We start from the raw sequence: 12,706 nt of genomic DNA on the forward strand, positions 1-12,706 counted from the left end.
ACAGGAGCTTGTAGGCAGCAGGATTTGGACACACAACCTTCCAGCCCTCCCTCCCTGCATGTAGACACCTTCTGGGATGCTCTCATTCCCGCCTGTGCCACACTGCAGGTCCCCAAAGGAGGCACCAGAGCAGAAGGCATTCAAGCTGAATGACCCAGCTATGCAAACCCTTCTTGCTGATCTTTATTCCCACCTGCAAATCACACGCAGCATTTCTTCCCTGGTAGTTGTGGTGTGGTTGCCTGAGCTGCACAGCACAATGGAAGAACACTCGGATTACCCAAATTTCTGGCAATGCTAGCAAAGATTATGGCTCTGGTGCATCAGCAGCAGTGCAAATCCCTGAGCCCTAGCGTGCTCTCTGACTGCTCAAACCAGGGCAGGGCTCCCAGGACAGCACGAAGGAAGCTCTCTGCAGGGCTTCAGTGAGTCCCAACACCCCTCAAGGTGTTCCTCTCTGGAATGTGCCCATGGGTAACGCACCCCAAGACATTAGAAGATGCGTGGGACCGCAGGCCATGTCACACTGACAGCTTTAACGACAGCTGAATTCAAGCCAGCTCCTCAGGAGCAGGGTTTGCTGACTCCTAAGGCAGAGACCCCAACGCTGAGCCTGAGCTGCTGCTCATGAGGAGCCTCCAGAGAGGCCAAACGCCATCGCAGCAGAACAAAACCAACTCACTGACCACGCTGCGAGCAGCTGGCGCGGGGGGAAAACTCACCCACGACCATGATGTTGAACTCGAAGCCCTGCTTCATGGCTTTCCGTCTCATCTGCTCCAGGATGGCGTCGATCCCCACGTAACCGAAGTCCGCAGCCGGTTTCTCCGGCCGCGTCGGCGCTGCCTGCTTGGGGCCGGCATCCCGAGGAACGTCCGTCATGCCGGGTGCGTGGCTGGGAACTGCCTCTGGACCTGCGGAGGCAAGAAGAGGGTGGTCAGGGGTGGCAGGCAGTGCCAAGCACACAGGGATGCTGCTGCTCCTGGCAGGGAAGGAAAGGAGCTGCCTATTGCATCCGAAGTGGGAATAAAGCATGTGCAGAGACTCCGGGCACCAGGAGGCTAAGAGAAAGAAGGCACATGGGATCGTCCTTCACCTGTAACTATATCAAATTTGGGTTTCCCCTTCTTAACTTACTGGATTCACCTTCATCCCTGCCCACATCACCAAGCCTGCCACTGCAAAGGGATGCTGCTGTGGGAGCAGCAGGCACACCAGGGAGCAGCAGATCTGCCACCAAGGAGTGGAACCCAGCATGGAGAAAGCCCTTGGCCCAAGGCTGAAGTCTATTTAAGTGAGTGATGAGGGCTTTTAGCAACAGAGCCCTGTGCCCAGGCACTGCAGTTAAAGGCTTGCAGACCTACACAGCCTGCCTGCTCTCCTACCACTGTAATTACAGTGCTATGCAGACTGCTGCTGGGAATGCCTCGCGGCCACGTTTCAGGGAACAGGGTGGCTTTGAGGACACAGAAAAGTCCTCAGCATCTACTGACACGTGCCCTCCTCCAGCTCCAGCTGACACAGCGCAGAGGCTGCTGGCTCCAGCTTGCAGAAAACCCCAAACCAACACGTCTGCATCAAAACGGGTCATGCCAGAGAACACCCACACAGCCACAAAGCTTTTGTGATCTTGCTCTAATTCTGCCTGAGGAAACCAAACCCTCCAGCTTCCTGCAGAGACAGGGCCATCATCAGCCCTGCAAGACAGCTCCAGGTCAGCAAAGTGCTTCAGGAGAAGCAGACGTACACCCACAGCTTCCTAACAAAATTCAGGGAAACATCCACTCCCCGAAGCACCAGGCGCATCTGACACCAGGAAGGACGAACTGGCCCTGATGCACTACTGGGTGATGCAGTCTGCTCCTACCCAGCCCCAGCTCCTTCGTGTCACTCACAGCAGATATAGCAAATATCATGAAGGCAGAACAGGAATAAGGTCAGCTGGGTCCTTGCAAGCTCTGGAAGTATCAGCCGTGCAGAGCAAGCTGCTCTGGTGCAGGCATGGAGAGGAAGGGTTTAGGAAAACACACTTCTGAGAGCTCTCCCCAACCCCAGGCTGCTGCTGCTGGATGCCTGGGTCCCTGCAACCACCAGCCTGAGCAAGCATTTTATCTTTGTTATGCTTTTTGCAATGCATATTTACGAAGATGCTGATGATGTAGATTTGGATTAGATATCAGGAAGAAGTTCTTCCCTGTGAGGGTGCTGAGGCGCTGGCACAGGGTGCCCAGAGAAGCTGTGGCTGCCCCATCCCTGGCAGTGTTCAAGGCCAGGTTGGACACAGGGGCTTGGAGCAACCTGCTCTAGTGGAAGGGTTGGAACTGGATGAGCTTTACAGTCCCTTCCAACCCAAACCATTCCATGATTATTTGCAAAGGACTTACTGCAAAGTCCTCATCCTCATTCCTTCAAAGAGCAACAGGGCGCTCAGCTCAGTTTCCTCAACCCCACTGTTATTTCTGGCCTTTGATGAGGTGCTGCTTGGTTTTCTCTCCCACCCTCCAAAGAGCTTTGTAGGAACATGGCTGGTCCAAAGGGGCTCCTCCAAACACAAGCCCACCACCCCTTCTCCGGTGACGGCAGGAGCAGCGTCAGACAGAGCTCGCTGCGGTCTGCAAGGCGGAAGCGCTGGTTTCCTGCGAGCACAGCGCGCTCTAACATAGGCCAAGCAGAAAAAAGTATAGAAAAAGAATAAAAAGCAAACCCAAAACTGGTCCCAAATACTGTTGGGTCACTTTGAACGCTTTTTTCCACCAACACTCAATCCCAGACTGTGCTGTGAGACCAGCGGTACTCACAGAGCTGCCAGAGAGCAACACACATGGCAGCAACATGCTCCTCTGGGGGAACACATGGATTCAGGCTATTGTACAGCTGGAAACGTGCTGCCACACTGCCCCTTGCAAAGCTCATCAACGTGGTGTGACTGAGGTCTCATGGCAGATCCCAAATGAGCCCTGTTCCAAGATGGCAAGGCCAAAAGTGGAGAGAAACACCCTAGATACCACTAGGAAAAAAAAAAGACTAAATCACATGGAAAATATGCTGCCACCAGCAGCAGGGCTGGGTTATGCAATGGCTCCAGCTCCCCCAGGCACCACTTGCATGCATGGGAGAGAACCTGAAGCATTCTGGTCCTGCTGGATGGGACAGCAGCCTGGGAAATCGGTGCAGATAAGGTCCAGCAGCATGTGCAGAGAAACAAAGAAATTAAACGGAGCAGAAAGCCACCCGCTGCATGTGATAAAGGCCAGGAGCATCTCCAGCACCTCCTGGCTGCTGCTCGTCCATCAAGCTCTGCTAAGGAGCAGCCAGCAAAGGGGCGACCCCCTCCCTGGGCAGGGGGACGTTCAGGCAAATCTGTCCCCAGCCCAGGGAGCAGAAGCTGCCTCACCACGTTGCTTTCAGTGTGAGAAGGAGGGCTCGGGACGCCCTGGGCCCCAGCAAGACAGAAGGCACAGGAAGCACGGGCCGATGGCAGGCAGCGGTTTGTCACTAGGTTTGTCACCTGCAGATCACATAAGCACAATGCCACCAGGGATGTGCCCCAGCAGCACAGCCCATGGGTAGCACAGCCCATAGGTAGCACAGCCCACACTGCTCCAGCTTGCCTGTGGGGAAAAAGTGATTTAAAGGACATTTTCTTCTAGCACTTAGGTCCTACTTGGGAAAAATACAATAAAAATGAATATATTGCAGCTAAGAGTGTCTCCACAACAGCAGGGATGCAATGATACAAATGGCCCCACAGCACCAGCAGATTCCCAAGGGAAATGCTGCAACCCAGACCTTCACTTTTCTTTTCAGCATGAAGCTGGTCTTTTCTTAGCAGGGACTCCAGGATCCCACTTGCTCCCAGGGGGTTGTGCCAGCAGATGCAGGATGCGGCCAAGCCGCAGGACCACTCCATAGCACAGGCACATGAGGATGCTGAGCTGGGTGGCTGGGAGCACTCCTGGCAGACACTTGTCTGAAATAGATCCTAGAAATAATTTGGAGCAGCAGCAGTGGCTGCGCAAGGTACACCATGGCCAGATCCTGTACTGGTCTGACCCACTGTGCTCTTTGTGGGGACAGAGCCAAACCTGCAGCATTCCCAGCGCCAGCATCGCTGAGTTGACCCTTGCAGAGCGCTGCAAGGAGGGATGGATTGATAAACACCCTATACTGCCGGAAATTCCTGATTGGCACCAGGTCCCTGACCAGAGCAGGCTCAGACCTCACGCACCATTGCTTCACTGCTTGCTTTGCTGATGGGGGCAGAGCCAGCAGCTCCCTCCTGCTCGCATGTTCCGGGATAAACATGAAGCACGCGGGAACACGTGCTTGTGCCATATTTAGACCTCCTCTGCCAGGGAAACCCTCTCCACATGTGCGCAGGAGATGTTGAGACTGTCAGGGCAGCGCTGCACAGAGCAGGACCAGGTCCACGGCTCCAGCCTGACTCAGGACAGCTGCTCCAAAGCTGATTTTGCCAAAGACTCGGAGCTGTTGCGCTGTAATTGATGTGTGTCAGGCATGAGCCAAACCCAACATCTGCGAAGCAGCAGATGAAAGGCACCCCGCAAGGAGGGGAGCCCCAGGAGCCCCCCAAGAGCCCCCCTGCTCCTCCAGCCAGCTGGATGCCGTGCACGGGATGGGATTTGAGGAATGCTGCACTGATGCCACTGATGCAACATCCCAGGTCAGCTGCGGGCAGGGGATGCAAACACAGGCTTTGGGCTCATCCGGAATGCCTGGCAGTCCTCATCGAGGATTTGGGAAAGGGTTTGGTAGGAGAATGGTGTTTCCACTGCAGATACATGAAGGTTAAATAATCTTTGGAGAGGCTGAACTAGGAACATCTCACATACCCCAGCTCCTGGCTAGTCCCAACAGCTCCATGCAATGTGTGGGGAGTGGGATGCTGGTGATCCAGAAGGGCAGAGCTGACCCTGCACTGGTCATGGACCTGGTTCTCAGCGGCTACATGAAGCCACCAGGAGAGGCCAGGAAGCTGCACCTCTGCATGGCCCCACCACCAGCCTCAAACCATTCACACACTATGCGGTTGTACATGCAGTCAATGGAGAAACGCTAAATGCTTGCTGAGCAAACCAAAGCAACATCCCTGGATGCAGGGAGCACCAAGCTTTTGCCACCGATGATCCTGCAGCCGCTTCTTCAGAGCGACAAGCACCCATCAGACCAGGAGACGCTGCGGTGGGATAACTCCCCTTCCCTCCACACGACAGAGACTGGAAACACTGAGGGCTTCCAGGTTTGCTGGATGGGTTCTCGTGAACACAAAGAGAAGATTCACAGCAGCAAGCAGTGGTGTATCAGGGTGTGAGAACATCCACAGGGGATGCTCAGCTTTCAAGGGAGCAGTGCGGACTAAGAAACCTGTCAACTTTTGGAAGCAGCAATCTTACAAAATTGTGCCTGTAGGGTGTAACAGAGACATTTTTGGAACCAAAGGGTGAATTTATAGTTCCTGGTTAACTACAGCCAGCCAGCGGGACTGCACAACTCTCCCCTTTGCACACCAGGCTAGTGACCACAAGCTACGGAAACGGATCCAACCCATGGAGGAGGTGGCAGAGCCACAGCTTTCTCTTCCAAGGGGACAGGAGGAGTCAGGAGGGAAGGAGGTAGCAAAGCCAGGGCTGGATGCAAACCCAGAGCGACCCAGGCACTGCTGCCCAGTCACAGCCATTGCGGGATCCCCAGTGCTGCACGAAGCAGATCCACACTGGTCCCAGAGGGATGCGTGGGTACCAGGGAATGCAAGACACAGCTTGGGCTGAAACTGCACCCCGGAGGAGGGCTCATCCTGGCATGCAGAGCCACCACCACAGACCCTGAAGCGCCAAACTGTAACTTAGGGATGTTTCTATTCTTCAATTGCAATCATCTGCACTGGCTGGCACAGCCAGGCCCAAGCTGGAGCTTGTCCCTCGCATCCCTGGGCACGAGGCTATGGCCTCAGGCTGGCCACCAGCCCAGGCCCACCTACCAACCAGTTACGTTTCCTTCTCAGCTTGTATCTCCACTAAGGTGCCAACAAACACGACCCAGAAATAGTGGAGGATGCTTAACTACACTTACTTAGACCAAATCCACCCAAGAGCTGTCAGAGAGGTGCCCCCTGAGCATGCAAGATGCTCCAGGTTTGAAGCCTTCCACTCACGACAGGGGGATAAACCCATTTTGAGAGATCAGAAAAGGAAGCAGTGATTCCTGCTCTGGAGCAAGCACTTCAGTAAGTGACCAGACAGGGCCATAGCATCGAGCCATGGGCACAAGCCACAGACACACACGGCATGTTGAACCGTCCCAGCTCGCTCACACATGCGCTTCCGTCTCCTCCCCACTCCGGAAACAGCCCTCCACAGCTCACCCCTCACTAGCTCTTTCACTTACAAGAGATGGATGCTCCAGGGCTCCCCACCGCTGCTTCCCTTCCGGCTTAACCCTCCGGCTGCCGCAAGGTCCAAGCCACGGATGCTTCTGGGCTGGGATGCAGCGAGCTCATCCCACAAGTCGAACTGTGGTGCCAGCTCTGCCCGGATGCAACCTCAAGTGTTCACAAAGTGCCACCTGGGGGCTCAGGCACAAGCCCCCGTGCTCCCTTGGTGCACCCCAGGTATGGTGCCAGGCCTGAACCCCCCATACCACCATACCCCGCTCAGACACGTGCCAGCCCTTGCAGCACAGCCGGCAACTACACATCCTCGTTTCTTCAACCACGTGGGGCAGCAGCTCTAAACCACCTACAGAGACCTGCAAGGAGTTGTTACGCTGTTCTCTTGTTTTCCCAGAGAAATTTAAAAGGAAGGAGATGATCATAAATAACTCCAAGTCTTGTCTGCTCCAGTCTTGCAAACTGAGCCTCAGGCACGTGGAGGTCCTTGGGGCCATACAGCCCAAGATCTCCCTCCATAAGCAGCTTCCCTGGAGGTGGAGCAAGAGCTGACCTCAAGACCAGCCCTGCCTCGCTGGGCATGACCCCATCGCCAGGGAACTCTCCTGCATGCCAAGACCAGCAAAAACTACTCCATCAACCAGCCCCACGCAGCCCTTGCTCCCTACAGACAGGCTCGGGGTGCACAAGGACCCCCATAAAGCTGACTCCCTGGTGGGTCTGGGGAAAGGCCCTAAGCCCCTGTCCATCCTGAGCGATGGTGTTCACAGGAGGGATGTGGAGGACCCTTCCCAGCCCCTGGGTGAGAGAAAGCCCCTCTCACCCGCCGCTGCTGCTCCGCAGAGCTCTGTATGTTGAAAACAAAGAAGCCGGCCGCGCTCCACAGCCTCAGCTCGCCCAAAGAGCGCTGCGGGAGGAATCTGTCCGGGCCCAGGCCCCCATGAGCACCTCACACAGGCACCTCCAAACCCAGCTGAGCTCCCATGCTGACTTCTGCAGCTACGGCAAAGGGAAAAGCAGCACCCCGAGGTGCGGGAGTAACCCGTGCTCGGGGGGGGGGGGGGGGGGTTACACTCGGGGGCTTCGTTTAGGTTGTAATTATTTTTTTTTTTTGTTTGGGGTTTTGTTGTTGGGTTTTTCCCCCCTTTTTTTGGTGTGTTTTGGTGTTTTAGGGGTAAGGTTTTTGTTTCTTTCTTCTTGGTTTTTCTTTGTTCTTTTCTTCACGAAGGGCAGCTCTGTCCCAGACGCCCCGAGAGCCCGTTTATGGGGCGCAGCAGCGCGGGCAGGGCCGCCGGGACCCCGCAGGAGGTTCCCCCCCTTCTCGGACAGAGCCGCTATTCATCCCCGGACAATGCCGGCATCGCGGCCAGGCCGCCCCGAACAACGGCCCCTCTTGGGGGGGATGCGCAGGGGCGAGGGGCCGAGCGGGGTGTGCGGGATGAGCCCTCCCTGGCTCCCCCCGCCCCGGCTCCCCCCACCCCCCCCCTCCGCGCTCGGGTGTCCGGGGCCCCGCGTGGGAACCGGCGGGACCCCCCCGCGCTCTCACGCCCTTCCCCTGATTAATTCACCCCCAAAAAACACTTCCCCCCCCCCCCATGAGCGCCCCCCTCCGCTCCCCCCCCATCCCCGGCACCGGCGACTCACCCGCGGCGGCGGCGGCTCCGGCAGCCGGCGGCTCCCCGCCTCCTCCCGCGCTGCCCTCCGCCTCCTCCCCCATCGCCCTTCCTCCTCCTCCTCCTCCTCCCCCATCACCCTGCCTCCTCCCCCGCTGCCCTCCTCCCCCTCCAGCCCAGCCCGGGGGGGATGGAGCCTCTTCCCGGGAAGTTTGCTTCGCCCCCAAGGCGGTTTCCAGCTCCCCGGGGCCCATAGAGGAACAAAGGCGGAAGCGTTTGGGGAAACCCGCTGGGGACTTCCATAGGGAAAGAATGAGGCTGGGACAAAGCCGGTCCCATCCCGAGCAGCCCAAGGGGCAAGGGCACGTTCCCAGCGCTGAGCACAGCCCTGCTGGCACGCAGTGCTCCGGGGTAAAACTTGCCTTTTGCTTCCCAGCCTCCTGGAATTCCCGCAGTAGGGATCGACACCAAGCGCCGGTGGGTGTTAACGCCGCTGACCGTGGGCTGCCTTTGCTCCGCAGCTGTTTGAAGACCCCTGAGCCACATCTGGAGACAGCAGCCTACACACACCAGCCTGGCTGCTCTTTAAAATCATGTCAGTTAAGCTGAATAAAGATATTACTTATCTCCACAAGCTCTTCCTGCCTCGTATCTTGATTACCAGAGCCTCACCACCACCACCTCTTCCACCAGTGGAAAGAAGGGCGGCAGCAAGATGCATGGGGCAGGGAGGTGGCTGCACCTCCTGGCCCTGCTCCCATCACCGGTGTGAGGTCCTGGCTCATCATGGTAAGGGTTGAAGCCCCCTCGGTTCTGTTCAGCAGGGCCAGGGGCAGAAGGGGCTCTCCCTCCCTCACTGGCACCATGCAAAGCCAACCTGCCTCTTTGGGACCCCTGGTTCTGGTATGTCACTTTGACCTATCCTATGATCTCGGGATGATTTTTCCCCCAGCTCCCTGCGGTTCTCAGATCTGCTTTCGCAGACAAAGGCCTGCAGGCAACAAAAGGGCTAAGCCGGATTTGCACATTTGCAGTCCTCAATACCCAGAGGACTCCGTTTCCCATGCACAGCCCCCTGCACAGCCTGCAGGCCAGGGGCTGGTACCTGTCCATCCCTTTTGACCTTTTATCAGCATCACTGGCCACTATCAAACTACTTCTCCAGAGGCAAACCCTGCTGCCCGTGCCAGCAGCATCACAACCTGCCCTGTTTGTAACCCATGTCTCTCTCGTGGCTGTCACCTTCCTTCCCCCTTTCCAACCACAAGCAGCAACAGCTCTGAGAAACCTCCACACCAGCACCCAGGCAGGAAACCCAGCCTCAATCTGCTTACACTGCAGCTGTGTGTAGCCTTCTGCTGGATTACACCACTTTTTATGATTTAATAAAGCTTTAACCCCTATCAGCGGGCATTAGTGTTTTAATCTCCTTAATCTCCGGGAAAATCCAATGCTAGATGCCAAACTGGGCTTGCCCGAGGAGCAGCTGGGTCTGTTTGCAAGTCCCTCCTGCCTTGCATTAGCTGGAGAAAGGCAGGAGCAGAGGTGGAAAGCAGCTCAGCAAAGCTCTGCTGTGCTCACTCAGATGCTGTGTTTGCTTGGGGCATCTCAGGTGCACGTGAGCTTTACAGATGTGACCCACTCTTCATGGCCCTGCCCTCACATTAACCACATCTGTAATGCTGTGCAGGTGTTAAGCATCCAGCGTGGGGTTCACTTGCCCAGACCAAGGCCTGGGTGAACCCAGGATGCTCAGCTCCTCTGGGGTACTTTTTCACATTGAAACCACATGATGTTTTAGTCTTACCTGTGAGGGGGGGAAAACAAAACCAACCAACTATAGCAAAGTTCCGCCCTCAGTCACTGAAGCTCTGCAGGAGGAGCAGGATACGAGCTCACACTGTACAAGTTGTTTTTCAGATTAATTTGTAGAAAATACTTTGTTTCAACTTATATCTCATCCTTCCCAGAAACAACCCAAGGTAGGGGAGCAAGCAGCTCAGAAGGACAAGAAAATGTCATCCTTTGGCCTCAAAGCAAATAAATACATTAGGCTTTGGTAACCATGTTGTCCTTATGAAGGCTCTTGGGTGGCTTTGGGGCTGTATGTGTAGAGGAGGCACTTGCAGAGTGACAAAGAGCCACTTCTGGGATTTGTTACTCCAGGAGCATCTCTACTCCTGCATGGAGAGCAGGGCCCTGCTGTACTTGTTCTCCCACTACTTGTTTCTGGTTGCAAGAGCTCACTCTGCAAACAGGCAGGACCGACCAGAGGAAGGAAGCAGCCTTACCCCTATGGTGCAGATGAACAGGAGAAGGATTAAGTAAGTGACTTGCCCAGGGTCATGCAGAAAACTTACAACAAAGCCAAGAGCTGGATCCACATCCCCTACTCAGACTTTTAAAATCCCATTGTTCTTCTCTTAAAAAAAGTAATAATCAGAGTTTTAGAGCAATTCTAGTGAGGCCCTCTTGCTGTTGCAATTCCTACCAAGGGTTTTGAACTAACTACAGATCCAGTTCTTAGTCTGGATTAGTTGGATTAGTCAATCCAGTTGGATTAGTCTTGCAACTAATCCAAAACAAGGAAGGAAAACATGTCACAGCCATACTGCACAGGGTGTTATTGAAGGGCTGGTAGGGCTCACTGGAGAAGGTGCTCCACTGGTGATCTACCACTGATGCTCTGGAAGGGTTGGGAGGCAGCAGCAGGAGCAGATCACCAGTGATGGATGGTTTCCCTACTACCTGAATGCTGTGGAAAGTCCCATCCCTGTCCTTTACCTTGCACCAGCAAACTGCCTGACAGCAGGGCTGTTCCGTGGCCACACAGTCCTGCTCCACTCCAGCAGTACCACAGCTCTCTCCTATTCTAGGCAACAATCTGCTCTCAGCCAACACGTACCCAACTCCAATCACAGATCCCCAGCTCCGACGAATAACCAAGATCTGCAAACGAAGATACCTCCACGAGGGCTATCAGCCTGTGGGGGAGACCTGCAGGGTGCCAACACAGAATCATATCCCAGACTGGTTTGGGTTGGAAGGGAGCTTAAAGCTCATCCAGTTCCAACCCCCTGCCATGGGCAGGGACACCTTCCACTAGAGCAGGTTGCTCCAAGCCCCATCCAACCTGGCCTTGATCATGTTTCACCCCAACCTGCCCAACTCTAAAGACATCCTCAGGATGTCCTGTCACCTCCACAGGAATGCTGAAAGGACATTTCCAGTTTGTACTGCACTGCACCAGTCCCCAGTTAAAAGTGCGTTAGGGCTTAGTAAATCATTTGATTGTTTGAGTAGTGCAGCAGTGCTGACCACCTGCAAGTCCCCAATGACTTTGATGGATAGCTGGAAATCCAGGCAGCTATATTTATAATCTCTGATCAATAGCTGAATGAAAAGCACATCCAGAGACCTTGGTAAAGAATCAGCAAGCTCAGTGGAAAGCAGCATGACCAAGAAAAGGTCATGCGCTTGCAGACCACAAGACCAAAATGTGACATTTTACACACTGAAAGAGACACCATCACTTCCAGCAGGAGCAGAAAGGATCCCGTACCACCAGGAACATCTGAAACAAACCCCAACGCTTCTCTAAGAGCCTGGCTGCAGGTCTGCAGATGTTACCACGTGGGAACTGCTCTGGCAGGTAGCTGCTGTGGTCCCTTCTGAACGTGCAGGATAACTCTCCAGAAGATCTGTAATTGTAAGACCTACAGAACAGTATTGCCTCCCTTCTGGCTGTAGTGGGCTCCCATGTCTATAGCTGATGCTGTCTCTTTCTTTCAAGCTACCTGGCTTTTGGCATTGAGCAGCCCATGTCAGAGAGACATCTCTGCAGGTATCACACCAGTTCCTTCATAAAAGGTGTTAGTTGGTGGCTTAAGTCTCCCTAGACAGAGACAGCAGTGGAGCAGCAGGTACCACGAGATGCAGGCGCTGCCGGGGGCATCTCAGGGCGCTGCAGGCTCCATCACGCAGAGCAGGGACAACCTGAGGCAGCGCAGGGAGCAACCACCACCAACCCCTCTGTGCCTTAGCCGGGAGCAGGCAACCAAACCTGCCAGCATCACTGAACCATGGTCGTTCCATTGAGCCAACGTTACACATGGCACCAGGACTGTTCCTGCTCCCACCACACCGAAAACCAGGGGCTTCTCCAGCCAGACACCTCCAGCCTGCTCCCATTCTCCAGGAGGGAAGGAAGGAAGGAATAATTCCACATGCTGCCATCAGCCAGCGCACGCAGCTGGGTGCTGTGTCCTTGGCATTAGTCACCCCAGGGAGGCTGTGCCTCGCTTCCCAGCACTGCATCCTGCTCCCCAGGGAGGCTGTGCCTCGCTTCCCAGCACCGCATCCCGCTCCCCATGGAAGCCGTGCCTCACTTCCCAGTGTCACATCCCAGCAGTGCCCCTGCAGCAGCCTCCCTTCCTCTGGTACATTTCTTCTGCAGAGGATCTGCAGTGTCTGCTCACTTGAGCAGGGAAGGCAGGAGGCTCCTCACCGTGCCTGAGCAATCCATCATTTTCCAGAAGGGAGTGGGCTTTGCTAGGAAACCACTCTGGGGTCACAAATATTTGGAAAAAGCAAGGAAAAAAACCATTCCTCTGAACATCCTTCCCCTTTCCAGGCGGTATCATTTTTGCTACTGACGTGACAGTTCAGACACAAAGCACACTCAGCA

At 55.2% G+C, this 12,706-nt stretch overlaps 1 protein-coding gene across 7 annotated transcripts in view; it reads right to left on the bottom strand.

Annotated features, from left to right (window-relative positions):
• SEPTIN9 (septin 9) overlaps positions 1-12,706 on the bottom strand; it is a 138,293-nt gene that overhangs the window by 19,047 nt on the left and 106,540 nt on the right. For 5 of the 7 annotated variants that reach the window (XM_030506184.1, XM_030506186.1, XM_030506183.1 and 2 more), the window contains one exon: positions 723-914. In XM_030506184.1, coding sequence (XP_030362044.1) covers positions 723-914 — 192 coding nt within the window. Of the gene's footprint in view, positions 1-722; positions 921-8,050; positions 8,135-12,706 lie in introns of those variants that run through there. The other 2 variants (XM_030506187.2, XM_030506188.1) reach the window with 2 other exon arrangements.

This window comes from Strigops habroptila, chromosome 14, assembly GCF_004027225.2.
Source record: "Strigops habroptila isolate Jane chromosome 14, bStrHab1.2.pri, whole genome shotgun sequence".
In the NCBI taxonomy this organism is placed as follows: Eukaryota; Metazoa; Chordata; class Aves; order Psittaciformes; family Psittacidae; genus Strigops; species Strigops habroptila.